Raw genomic sequence first — 12,095 nt, forward strand, 5'->3', positions numbered from 1 at the left:
TCAAGAAACTAGAGGGGGCCTGCTGCGACTCAACAAGCAGCTTTGTGAAGGACAGATCAACGCCAAACTTGTGGGGAAGGAGCAGTTTTGTCCGGTGTGCTCCTTTCCTGCGCACCTCAGGGTGCTGTGTTTTTACGTGCCGGCCCTTGTTTTTGGCAGTCTGATAGCCCATGATACTTCAAGTGCCGGCATGGGCCTGGGCGCCGGGCGGGGTGCTGGGTGTCACGGTGAACGCACCTGTGAGTTGGGCATCAATCGGAGCCTATGCAGCTCCGTGCAGCTTAAATGATTGGGAAGAAAAGGAAGATTAAGCCTGTGGCTGGAGCAGTTTGCCGTACTGTACATTGGCTGCTTATCGTTGCTGCCTCAGTGCCAGCAACTGAATGCAGACCTTGCTGAAGCATATGGGACTTCCCGCAACTTGAGAGGGCCTCTTAAGATATTTTTTGGATCAGACATCGATGTTCACTCTATGTAACGCTGCCATAAGTTGCAGCTTGCTGCTGCAATCATGTTCTAGTCAGTGCCGGAGGCCTGCCGCCAGGTTCTCTGTGTCATGACCTTGAGATGCATAAATGGGACTTCTCCTCGGAATTGCGTCACGGGACGGTCCCATGGCCTACAGTGTACAGCCGCGGCCGCTGCGGCACGCATGCACATGTGCTGTTATGGTGCACAGGAAGTGACTTGTGTCCAGGCACGGACATGTAAGTTCATGAGGAAGTTCTTCTGTGGCCATCCATCCATCATCCATCCATATCTCTGTGCCAGTCTGGGAGACCGACAGGTGCTGCGAGTGAAACGGTCACGTGCTGCTGCCACAGTGTCACAACCGCGGAAAGGAAGCCAGCGCTGGAGGACTGGCGCCCCCACACGGATCGCGCTCGCGGACCTGCGATGCCTGGACCTGGACACAGAACAACACAAGCAGAACGAGGATTGCCTTGTCCAATGCAGGAGCACGATTGCGATTAGGTTTTGCGGACACGGGACAAGAATTGTGTTGGTGGGGAGACCAAAGTCACGTTGCGCGAAGGGGTTCGCCCCCGTCGCCGTTTGTCATGCATAGAACATCAGGATCCTTCCTGAAGAGGGCCAGTGCATCCACTGGCAGCCTGACAAGCAATATGAGGTGAGTCTCATATATTTTGGTATAGTTTTATACGTTGGGGCAAACTCTGCTTGGCCAGCCCTGACAGCATTCCCTGCTAAACAGGGAGTATCCAACGAATGCTGATGATTACAAGTTGTTGGAAGAGTGCGGGAGGGGAGTCAGCGCAACAGTAAGTGCCACTCTTCCAAATGCAGCTGTAGCTGCCTCTGTCCAATGGACGCCTTTGCTTGCTTAAAGATGCCACAAAAGGTCGTGCTGCATGATAAAGAAATGTGTTTTGCCATATGACCACGGACGATGCGAAAGTGTATTGTGTGTGCTGAGATGTTATGGTGCTAGGTTGCACTAGAAAATATGCCCTTCTCGTTATGACGGGCCGATTTTATATGGCGTATGCAGGTGTGGCGTGCGCTCTGTATACCTTATAATGAGGAGGTGGCAGTGAAATTGCTCGATCTTGAAAACGTGAACTGCAGCCTGGTGAGTACATCCCTCAAAGTTGTGGGCCTCTTGATGGGCAGGCAGGCATTGGATATTGTTGAAGTTTGGGGTCTTTGGAGCATTCTGATGTACTTTTGCAATGAGCAATCCCAAGGTCTTGATTACCAAAGTTGAAGTGCTGCTGATGGCCCTGCATTGACCTGCTGCAGGATGAGATTGTGCGAGAGGCTCAGACCATGCGGCAGCAGTCCCACGCCTCCGTATTGCCATTGTATTGCTCCTTCGTGCACGAGCAGAACCTGTGGATGGTCATGCCATATGTGGCGGGCGGCTCTGTCCTCAACATCATGAAATACGCCTATCCAGATGTGAGCGCCTTCTCAATTTTTGCTGCAGTTTCAGCACACATGTGGAGAGTGTTTTGGCGTGATGTCTTTTGCTATGAGATAAGGCCTACTTGTTTGAAAAACTTGTTTGACCTACTTGTTCGATTTTCAATCTTTGTCATGTAGGGGCTGGAGGAGCCAGTCATTGCCACAATCCTCAAAGAAGTGCTGAAGGGGCTGGACTACATGCACAAGCAGGGGGGCATCCACCGGGATGTGAAGGTGCCTCACCCCTCCACATCCAACAGCCTTGCTATCACCCGACCATTCAGCCAACTGGTCGCATCCTACAATGTATCCCTCTCATTTGAGCAGGGATGTGGCGTGTCTTTAATTGCCATGTAGACACAGTGCGGTATCGCTGTGGTACACCTGCATGGGATGCACCATTTTTCCTGGTTCTCTCGGGTGGACGACTTGAGAGAGAGGAGGACACATCTTTTGGGCCATGAGCATAGTCCAATGCACAGTCCATGCACGATACTATATTACACAGAGATGTCTTGAGAGAATTTGGATGCACTGTTGTGCGCAGGCGGGGAACATCCTGATCAACACGGACGGGCAGGTGGTGCTGGCGGACTTTGGGGTGGCGGCCACGATGGAGCGCGGCGGCTCCTGGGGCAACAAGAACATCTCGCGCAACACATTCGTCGGCACGCCCTGCTGGATGGCGCCCGAGGTCATGGAGCAGACCCAGGGGTGCGCCCTCGCACTGTCCGATCCCTTGAGCGGCCCTGCTCCAATAATGATGTGCCTGCCTGCTGGTCTGCGCGGACTCGCAGTTTCGTCAAGCCATGAGCGCATCTGCCTCCAACAATGATGAGCCTGCTTGGTCTTGCGTACAGACAGTCTGATCAAGCCCCTGAGCGCCTCTCCCCCTAACAATCATGAGCCTGCCTGGTCCATGATGCCATGACACGACACCCGTGAATAATGCATGCTCATGCTTTAGATGATGTCACGGCAAGCCTAGATCCGTCTAGCAGATGTGCTGCAGTGGCACTGTAAGAGCTGAAGTAAAGTGCAAGACCTGTCTCATCAGATTCTCCGGCTTCCTGCAAGAGCTTCTCAGCTGCAAGCATGAGAGGTGGCAGCATTGGCCAAAGGCTGAAGTGGAGTGCTTCACTGCATCAGGTACAATTCGCTGGCGGACATATGGTCGTTTGGGATCACCATTCTGGAGCTGGCGCACGGGCACGCGCCGTTTGCGCGGTTCCCGCCGATGAAGGTGCTGCTGATGACCATCCAGAACCCGCCGCCCTCACTGGAGTCCGACGCCAAAAAGCACTTCTCAAAGGTGTGCACCTTGGGCCATGCTCACCTGTAAATGTCATGAATTGTCAAGCCTGTCCCGGACTTCACAGTCGCCTAAGCCTAAGAGAACCAGCTTGGTTAAAGATAGAGTGTGACGTCACATTTCTGTTCAATTTGTGACATGCCGAATTCTGCTTCAACTTGCTGTAGGGGACGCTCTAAAAGTTTGCGAGCTGACTTGTTTCTGTTGCATGCAGGCGATGAGGGATATCGTGGCAAAGTGCCTGGTGAAGGACCCATCAAAGCGCCCCACGGCTGCGCAGCTCCTGGATCACAAGTTTTTCAAGGTGCGTCCCGCTGTCCTTTCTTGCTGGTCCATGCAGTGCAGCAGCGGTTACTCTTCCAGTCAGTGCAACTGTTGCCGAGCACACCGAAATAAGGCAGCAGAGGGACAGCTCTCTTATAATATCGTGTTCAAGTGCGAGCTGGCTGTGGCGCAGACGGCGCATGACCAGGGGTACATTGTGAAGCACCTGCTGGCGGGGCTGCCGCAAGTGACGGAGCGCGTGAAGGCGATGCGGCAGGGGCGCAATGGCAACATGGCGGACGATGCCAAGGACCGCATGTTCGCCTCTCAGGAAGCCTACATCAAGGTGGGACTTGATCCTTGCCTCACACCTTGCGTCAGGGTGGATATCGTTGGTAGCAAGATGGCAACAAGTAGAGTGTGTGTCAATGGAGCTGTTTGACACCGGCAGGCTTGGGTTGTGAGCAATAAGGTGGTGTGGTGCAGGGTGTTTTATTGAATTGTGTGCTGATACCAGCGGGCGTGGGATTCGAGTAATAAGGTGGTCTGGTGCAGGGTGTGTCGGCGTGGAATTTTGACGTAGCGGCGCTGAAGGAGCAGGCAGCGAGGGAAGGCGGCCTAGAGCCTTCGCTGGCCCCCATCATAGAGGGGGCGGCCAGCGACGTTTCTGCGCAGACTGGCGGACTGGGGGAACCGGGTGCTTCTCAGTCACCCAGCCAATTTTCTTGGGAGGAAGTATGTTGGCATTGCAGGTTCTGCTGCACCTCTTCTGCAAGGGAAAGGCCAGAAGCAAGCCTTGAAGAGATGTTCCATGTGTATGGTGACGCAGAGTGGCATGCACACATTGCGTGCATTATTTCGTGTGCTTTTGCCTGTATCCTAAGCAGAGTAGAGGGACGTCGACTACAGCGGTAAACACAACAGCGGCCGCAAAAGTTCTGAGGCTCTACTGTACATGTCAGCCCAGCTCTTATCGAGGGCCTCTTTTCCTGCAAAACATGATGCACAAGTGTCCAATCGCAGCGGAGCCTCTGGCAAACTTGCTCGTGATGAGCGCCTGTCCTGATGCAAGAATGCTGCGCAGTGCTGTCGGTGGAGGTGCCGAGCGGGCTGCAGTCCCCGACGGGAAAGCCGCCGCTGGCCAGCCCGGGCCAGCCGACGCGCAGCAACTCAGAGCGCAGCCTCTCAGCCGCCTCCACGCCCGGCAAGGCGCCACTGGCCGGCTCCGGCGGCTCGGGAGCAGCCACCGCCGCCGCGCTGGCCGGCAAGGGCGTCGCCATTAAGGGCGATCGCGGCCGCTTCAAGGTCTATGAGGTCGGTGCCCTCACCCCTTTTGCAGCCTGCCTTGAGTCCTGCTGCAAACGCCTTGTGCTGGCTTGTACTAGAGCTTCTCTAATCTCCTCCTTCCCTGGGTCCCTGGCGTTAGGCCATTTTCAACACAAGGCGCCATGTTCTAGCGCTCACGACGATGCTCGGAGAACACAACATGGTGGGCGATCTGCGTGCCTCAGAGTAATGAAGGGTGTCAAGCCGTGCGCGGTGGCTGTGCAGGGTGAAGCGCCTCCGCCGCTGTCGCCTGTGCTGACGAACGGGGCGCAGCTGATGGAAGCCAACCTGAAGCCGGCCACGCCGGAGCCGCGCGGTAGCACCGCTTCCCTGGATGGCTCCGAGGGCGGCTCGCGCGCCGCCTCTGAGTCCGGCGAGCTCGCCGCCAACAAGGAGGCCCACAAGAAGGGGCGCTTCAAGGTAGCTCCTGCCCTGCCTCCTTCTTTGATCTTCTCTTTGTTATTGTGATTTACGGTGGCACTGGACATTACGTGTGATGTATATAACAAGTGAAATTGGACACTTGGGATGGCCAGCGTAGGAGGGGAGCATCATTCTGGGCTCCTGCCTGTCTGGAATCAACTCAGAACTCCCAAGCATATTGTTCTGAAGGCTTTGCGCATGCGTTTGGGTTATGAAGCATCATTCCAGACTCTCGCATGCACTTGCTTGCACAAGAGAAGGACGCAGAATATTGGTCTCATGCACGCAGATCGTGGAGGAGGACATGGGTGCAGAGGGTGCCAAGGTTGCGCGGCGCACGGGCACGAGCGACAAGGTGGCGGAGGGACGTGCGCCGAGCGGCCAGTTGGGAGACGGAAGCAAGCCCATCCCGGCGACGGCGGTGAAGATCCTGCTGCCGGCGCTCAAGGAGCTGCTGCAGGGCATGGGCACCCAGTACGACCTCCTCAAAGAGGTCGTCGCCGCCGTGCAGGCGCGCCCCAGCCCCTCACCGGCCATCTTTCCTATCTCTACTGTTTTTTCTGTGACATTGTGGTGACTTGCTGCACTCTGTATCCTGCATCTTCAGGAGCACATGTGTAGGTCTTGGCCGTTAGTTCATGTCTGTTCTTGGCTGATTCACCCTGCCTGGCAAGTACCAAAGCATTTCTTAGGTGAAGGCTTGAAAATGAGCGTCTGTTGGTGCTGTGGGATTGAGGCAAGGCCTGCGCAGTGACATGCTGGTTGTTGGGTGGTGGGCATGATGAGCGGGTGTGGTGCTGACACAGGACACTGAGCGGGGCCGGCAGTCGAGCATCAACACGCTGTTGGCTGAGGTCAGCGAGCGGGCCTACCCCAAGCCCAGCCGGGAAGAGACCGACCGCTTGAAACTGGAGGTGATCTCCTGCCTCACTCCTTCAAACTGCATTGCTGTCACAGCCCTCAAATTGGCTGCGTCTGAAGACATGCCACTCTCTCCTCTGGAAGAGTTGGCAGGTTGGAGCTGCTCGATTCCACCCTCCAGCTGTGCTGCCTGATTTCTTATCTGCTATTGCTGCACCGGATGATCAGATGTCCAAGAAGCCTTCAAGAAAACAACTCAGTGGGCTCAGAGTGCTGAGGGTGGTTGTTTTGTGGAACCATGCAGAGCACGCACCCTTCAAAATAGGATCATAACTGGGCTTGCTTTGCTGATGTGTGGGTTGTGGAAACATGCAGAATAACCACCTGAGGGAGGAAGTGCAGCGGCTGGCGCAGAGGATACGCGTGATGGAGGAGGAAGTCTCACGCCACCAGCGCTACGCAGCCGAGGAGCCCTGACCCCAGGGGCCCTTTTTGCACACCACCGTCTGGTGCAGGATTGTACACTAGCATACCTCGGCCCCGCTGTCAGAGCCTTGCTGCTGAAATAATGCCCTCAACATGGTGGCAACTGAAGCAGCTGCCATGGGAAGTGCCATGGGTTATCCATTAATTTGGCGTGGAATGGAGTGAGTAATCAGGTGCTTTGCGGTGACAACTGTAAGTGAAGCATTGGCACGGCTTCAGGGGTAGGGGTGTGGAAGGTTTAGGTGATCGCGATTGCACTGCATAATATCATCCATTGCATAAGTTGTTGTGCCACATACCCCACGATGCATCTTTTGCAGAGTTGCGCGATAAGCTGCTTCAAATGTATTCAAGTACCTTTTTGAGTGTGTTGTGTCAGCAAGGTCTGGTGTGGAGGAGGCAGTCCTTGGGCGGGGGCCTGCCCCTGTGAGGCCTGACGAAGCCAAGCTACTTACGCGTGACGGGCTGGGCAGAAATCTTTGCAAGTCGGTGCAGGGCTGTAACAAATTGCATTGCTCTCAGGATGCAGCCAGCTGTTTCATGATTTTGGTCAGGAAGAGAGGTCCCTCAGCATTCTTTACCAAGCATTGCCGGCAGCCAATGGCGGTGTAAGTAGTTGTGCACACATGTAAGATTTGCTGCATTTCCTGGACTGCCTAAGACATCAACTCTCAGTGGGGTCCCCGGTATCGCACTGAGTGCCCTGAACGTCATATGGCCTGTGTCATTAATCAAACACTGCAGTGGCAATCTCCATGGACATGTGTCCTCTTCTACTCCCTGTGAATATAAGGATCTAGGTGCTCACATGGACCTATCAGACAACTGGCTGCCAACCTGTGCCTGTTTGCAGAATGCTTCTAAATTCCTGCTGGGCTGTGTTCTGCGAGACCCAATATGGAGGAACACCCTGCACCAGACTATGCAGCAATCTCTGGTGGCCATTAATCCAGGAAATGAGGTTGTTTTCTGGGGCTGCCTTTCTCCCCTCCCTTGAGAAAAATCCCCTGACGATCAGGATAAAGGGACAGCGAGGCGTACGAACGAGGGTAGCTTCCTGTTGTTCGGATTGCTTCTCAATTCACGTTGCTCTTTGTGGGATCAGCGAACAGACTATTGAGCCCCTGAGATTATAATAACAAAATTCCATACGGATATCAACACAGTTATTATAGTGTGCTATGAATTTCACCTCAGCCACCGTGATTCGCCCTTTGCACTTGCACCATACTCGGCCTGTGCTCTTCTGCCGATCGGCACCGTGCTGCATAAAGCAAACGCGTGTGCAAGCTGTGAAAAGGGGGGAGGAGACCAAAGAAGAGGAGCCTTGGTGGCGGTTCTGGCGCAGAAACAGGGCCAAGCAGAACACTTCAGACAAGAAGAGGATTCTGCAGAAGCGCACTCCACAGAAGGCGAAGAAACTTTCCACAATCAGGACTCCGGGGAAAGGAATTTCCACCAGAGGCTCAGGCTGGGGCTCATCTTATGAGGTGAGACAGATCGCCTGTGAAAGTCTCTGGCAACATCTCCTTGGCATATGTCCCATAATGCCTGCAGGAGTCATGGCATATCTTCATACATGGTATTTCTTGAGCGGGCTGGTGTACCCTTGCTTGAGAGCTCACCGCTACAGAAGCACGGTACTTGCAGATTGTTGCCTACTTGCACAGTGGATGCACTGGGCTGCGCCAGTACAGGATCGTTGGCAATGCGATTGAAAAAAGCCCATCAGCAGCATTCATGAATGCACCTTTAGGAAACGAGAAGCTGACCGAATCAAAAGGACGGAAGTGGCATATCTAGATCAGGTCAATGATTGACCCCGGTGCACTGATGTCAGAAGAGTACTGCCAATCTAATTGAATCTGTGCCTTTTCTCAGGACTCCTCTTCATACTTCGACTTCAACTTCCTGTTTGGAGACAGCACTTTGGACCACACACCTTCCAGCCCAGGTGACCTGCAAGTGCCAGAGTTCGATAGCGAGTTGCAGGATGAGTCAGTCGTCACTTGGACGCTAGATGACTCACTTGGAGGAGACGCCTCTGAAACACAGAATGACCAGCAAGCAGAGGTCGTCAGTAGCGAGTCAGATGGATTCAGCCTGCACTCAGATGACAGCTGGACCCCAAGTGACTCGCATGCAGCAGGGGAGACAACTTATGCATTGGATGATTCATCATCTGGCTATGCAGGAGGAGGCACCAACTGGTCATCAGATCACTCGTCTACACACAGCAGCTGGTCATCAGACCACTCCTATTCTGAGACCAGTTACAGCTCATCGGATGACTCATCATCATCCGACTGTGGAGGATCAGACAGCAGCTGTGACAGCAGCTCAGACTGACCGCTCAAAGAATCAGCCAGTGGCCAGCTTTAACTTGGGGCCGACATAGCGGATTGAGACAGACTAAAAAATCCTGCAATTTGAAGTTCTGGAATCTCATGACCGTCTCCATACATGATATGTGGCGTATACAGGGACATTGATCATTATCACCGAGCTGATGAGAGACACAATGAATGTGCTGGCTGAGCTGCGTTGAAGCACGGCTCAGGCTGTAGAACTGTGGCATAGTGCAAATGTATCCTGCCTGAGCTTTGAACTTCAAAAGTGGAGTCTTGGACCAGCGATGTGTTGCAACAGACAGTTGAATCTGGAAGCATCACTATATTGTCCCCCTCTGGTTGAGGGGTTCCCGCTTGCAGGAGGAGCTCTTGTGTGCTTACAATTCTGGCTTGGATCCTGCCCTAGATTGTCACCATGCGGAGTTGTACATATTTAGCCCACTGCATGATGGCTCATGCCGAACAGTGCTGTAAGTATATGTGTGAGAAGCAATTTCGATCAGCCAGGCAGCGGTGGTTTTGTCGGCAGACCAGTAAAGTTGGAATAATTGTATCCCTTTGCGCAGTCTCAAATGTGTTGCAGCTGTGGCTTCAACGAATGCGACATCTCACGGGCTATTTCACGGGATGCGCACTTGAAAGCAGCGTTGCACAACACGCCTGCCTCACCGTCGTATACCAAAGAGTACGGACTCGGAATCCCAAAAAAGTACGATCTGATCTGAAGTTAGTATAGAATTGATTTTATGTACTCCTTGAATCATGACTTCCTTGGCGTGGATCGAGCAATTGCAACAGTTTCCAAGGTTCCGTGACATGGGTTGCCTGAATTGGCCAGCTTCCGATTGGAACGCCGTTGGGTTGCCCTTTCGCCGCCGCAGTCGCAGAATGCAATAGATCTGAGCAGACAGGGGCAGAGAAGTGTGAAGTGGAGCGTTGAGGGTGGCATCATCATGGTGAGTGACCTTTATAATTACCTGGGATGTGACATAACGGTGACCGCCGTATTGTTGCTAGGAACAGCAGAATGCAGCAGGCAGGATGATGGGCTCTGCTTTTAGGCTTTACAGCTGCAAAAATCATTGATCCAGTGTTACGGTCTTCTTTTCCTGGCAGCATGGTGTGGCTTATGATAAATCCCGCATGGAACGGAGCGACAGACTTCCATCAGCTGCACAAAGCAGAGTTGGAGATGTATATAGGTGAACTAATGGAGAGGATCTTGATCGTTTCATGTGATATATAGGCACCCAAGAAGCGCGTAGCACCAGCTCCTGCTGCTACGAAGAAGGTAGGAGCTCTTCTCGGAGTTTCACCCAAGGCTTTGCTTGTGCACAACCTCTTTGCCTTCGAATTATGCAAAAGCGTTGCAGCTCTAACGCGAACGCTCTTGCTTTTGAACAGAAGGAAGCCCCCGCCAAGGCCGTCAACCCTCTATTCGAGAAGAGGCCAAAGACCTTTGGTGAGTGATCACCTGCAGCTTCCTTTCTCACATAGTTACCTTTGTGCAATGCATCTTCTGTCTCAGGCGTGAAAGGTTTCGAACGCTGAACTGCAATTGGAGTGGTGGCTTGCCATGAGAAGTATACAAGCTCTAAAACGAGAATTTGGTGCAGGCGTCGGCAGCACCCATGCACCGAAGCACGACCTGCACAGATATGTCAGGTGGCCCAAATACGTGCGCATCCAGAGGCAACGGCGCGTCCTCAATCAGCGGCTGAAGGTGTGCAGCTGCTCTGCTTCAGTTTCTGTGTGCACCTTCCTTTGTCAACACAGAGAATGCTGCAAATGGTGGAGGCGGCGTGAGTTGAGGATTGGTGTTGTCCTGCAGGTGCCCCCGGCACTGAACCGGTTCACAAAGACAGCGGACAAGAACCTGGCAGAGACAGTGTTCAAGCTGCTGCTCAAGTACAGGCCGGAGGACAAGGCAGCCAAGAAGGCTCGCCTGCTCAGAGAGGTGCGCTGCTGGGGGCACTCTCTTGAATGTTGGATCCGCAGGAAATAGCAAGGAGATAGGAGCAAAGGATTGCTGGTCTATGTGAGAGGCAGCAGTGAACATGCCACTACCACACTGCTGCCACCAGACTGTTGTTGGAGAGGCATGAAGACTGCATCTTGCTGCCCTACATGGCAGATCTGCACCGGTTTCTGCACTCATTGCGGCTCAAAGGCAAGTAGTGAGATTCGGTATCATGCATGGCACAGGCGGAGGCGCGTGCGGCTGGCAAGGAGGCTGAGAAGAAGAAGCCTCTGGTGGTCAAGTTTGGGCTGAACCACGTGACTCACCTGGTGGAGACTGGCAAGGCGGCGCTTGTGGTCATCGCGCACGACGTGGACCCCATCGAGCTTGTCGTGTGGCTGCCCGCCGTCTGCAAGAAGATGAACGTCCCCTACATCATCGTCAAGGTGGGACGTCTGCTTCAGTCCTGTACAGATCACCTTGAGATGTCTTGCATTACTGCACATGTGTGTGCCTTTGAAGGTTTGGGGGCAGGCAGATCCACAGCTGAGTCCCATAGCTGCTGGCAGGGTCTCAGCTGAGGAGTGTCTTCACCCTTGCCATCAAAGGCAGAACTCTGATCAGCACCTGCATGGCTGTCCAGAGTTTGGATGCGAGGGTGTATCAGTGAGCAGCGCCCCTCACCGCCTGCATGTGCTGATTGTCGCCTTGAGTGACAGAATGCATCCCATCCATCAGATGGAGAGGACCGGCGGATGGGCAGAAATCTGACCATCTGGAAGTTTTCCTGAGAAGAGGTGTGCCTAATTGCACAGTGATAGCATGAAGAACAGGTGACTGATGGGTTTTGTGACTGGTGCGTGCAGGGCAAGGCACGTCTGGGGACAGTGGTGCACCAGAAGACGGCGGCGGCGCTCGCGCTGACGGCGGTGAAGAGCGAGGACAACCGCGAGCTGAGCAAGATTGTGGACAGCGCCAAGACCAGCTTCAACGACGGCCCGCGCGTGTCGTGGGGAGGCGGCATCATGGGCCCCAAGTCCCAGGCCAAGGCGCGCCTCCGCGAGAAGGAGATGCAGAAGGAGCTCGCCCAGCGCCTGGGCTGAGCGCGCGTTCCCTCCTGGGGGCAGCCCGCCCCTCTGCATGCATGCGTATGCACATGCTAGTCTACACTGTGTGAGGGGAC

The 12,095-nt window shown here is 54.1% G+C and overlaps 2 protein-coding genes across 2 annotated transcripts; both read left to right on the plus strand.

The window, feature by feature from the left end:
* The first annotated feature begins 885 nt into the window (after positions 1 to 885).
* COCSUDRAFT_65429 (kinase-like protein) lies at positions 886 to 7,225 on the plus strand. Its single transcript, XM_005649067.1, has 15 exons — positions 886 to 1,132; positions 1,217 to 1,283; positions 1,514 to 1,594; positions 1,765 to 1,923; positions 2,068 to 2,163; positions 2,477 to 2,643; positions 3,079 to 3,241; positions 3,456 to 3,545; positions 3,699 to 3,851; positions 4,061 to 4,202; positions 4,590 to 4,819; positions 5,057 to 5,251; positions 5,544 to 5,807; positions 6,061 to 6,168; positions 6,491 to 7,225. The coding sequence occupies exons 1-15, from the start codon at positions 1,062 to 1,064 to the stop codon at positions 6,590 to 6,592; spliced, it is 2,088 nt and encodes a 695-aa protein (XP_005649124.1). The 5' UTR covers positions 886 to 1,061; the 3' UTR covers positions 6,593 to 7,225.
* A 3,083-nt stretch (positions 7,226 to 10,308) lies between these two features.
* COCSUDRAFT_40939 (L30e-like protein) lies at positions 10,309 to 12,015 on the plus strand (the record flags this gene model as incomplete). Its single annotated transcript, XM_005649068.1, has 5 exons — positions 10,309 to 10,414; positions 10,569 to 10,675; positions 10,784 to 10,909; positions 11,158 to 11,358; positions 11,779 to 12,015. The coding sequence occupies 5 exons, from the start codon at positions 10,309 to 10,311 to the stop codon at positions 12,013 to 12,015; spliced, it is 777 nt and encodes a 258-aa protein (XP_005649125.1).
* Between the last annotated feature and the right edge of the window lie 80 nt (positions 12,016 to 12,095).

This window comes from Coccomyxa subellipsoidea (genome assembly GCF_000258705.1).
Source record: "Coccomyxa subellipsoidea C-169, whole genome shotgun sequence".
Lineage (NCBI taxonomy): Eukaryota > Viridiplantae > Chlorophyta > Trebouxiophyceae > Coccomyxaceae > Coccomyxa > Coccomyxa subellipsoidea.

Bases quoted from the DNA above. Each gene is read 5' to 3' on its own strand.
- COCSUDRAFT_65429 (XM_005649067.1), top strand. From the start codon at position 1,062: ATGCATAGAACATCAGGATCCTTCCTGAAGAGGGCCAGTGCATCCACT. The intron at 2,644-3,078 runs GTGCGCCCTCGC...TCACTGCATCAG, and splicing joins GTCATGGAGCAGACCCAGGG to GTACAATTCGCTGGCGGACA. The intron at 4,203-4,589 runs GTGCTTCTCAGT...AATGCTGCGCAG, and splicing joins TGGCGGACTGGGGGAACCGG to TGCTGTCGGTGGAGGTGCCG.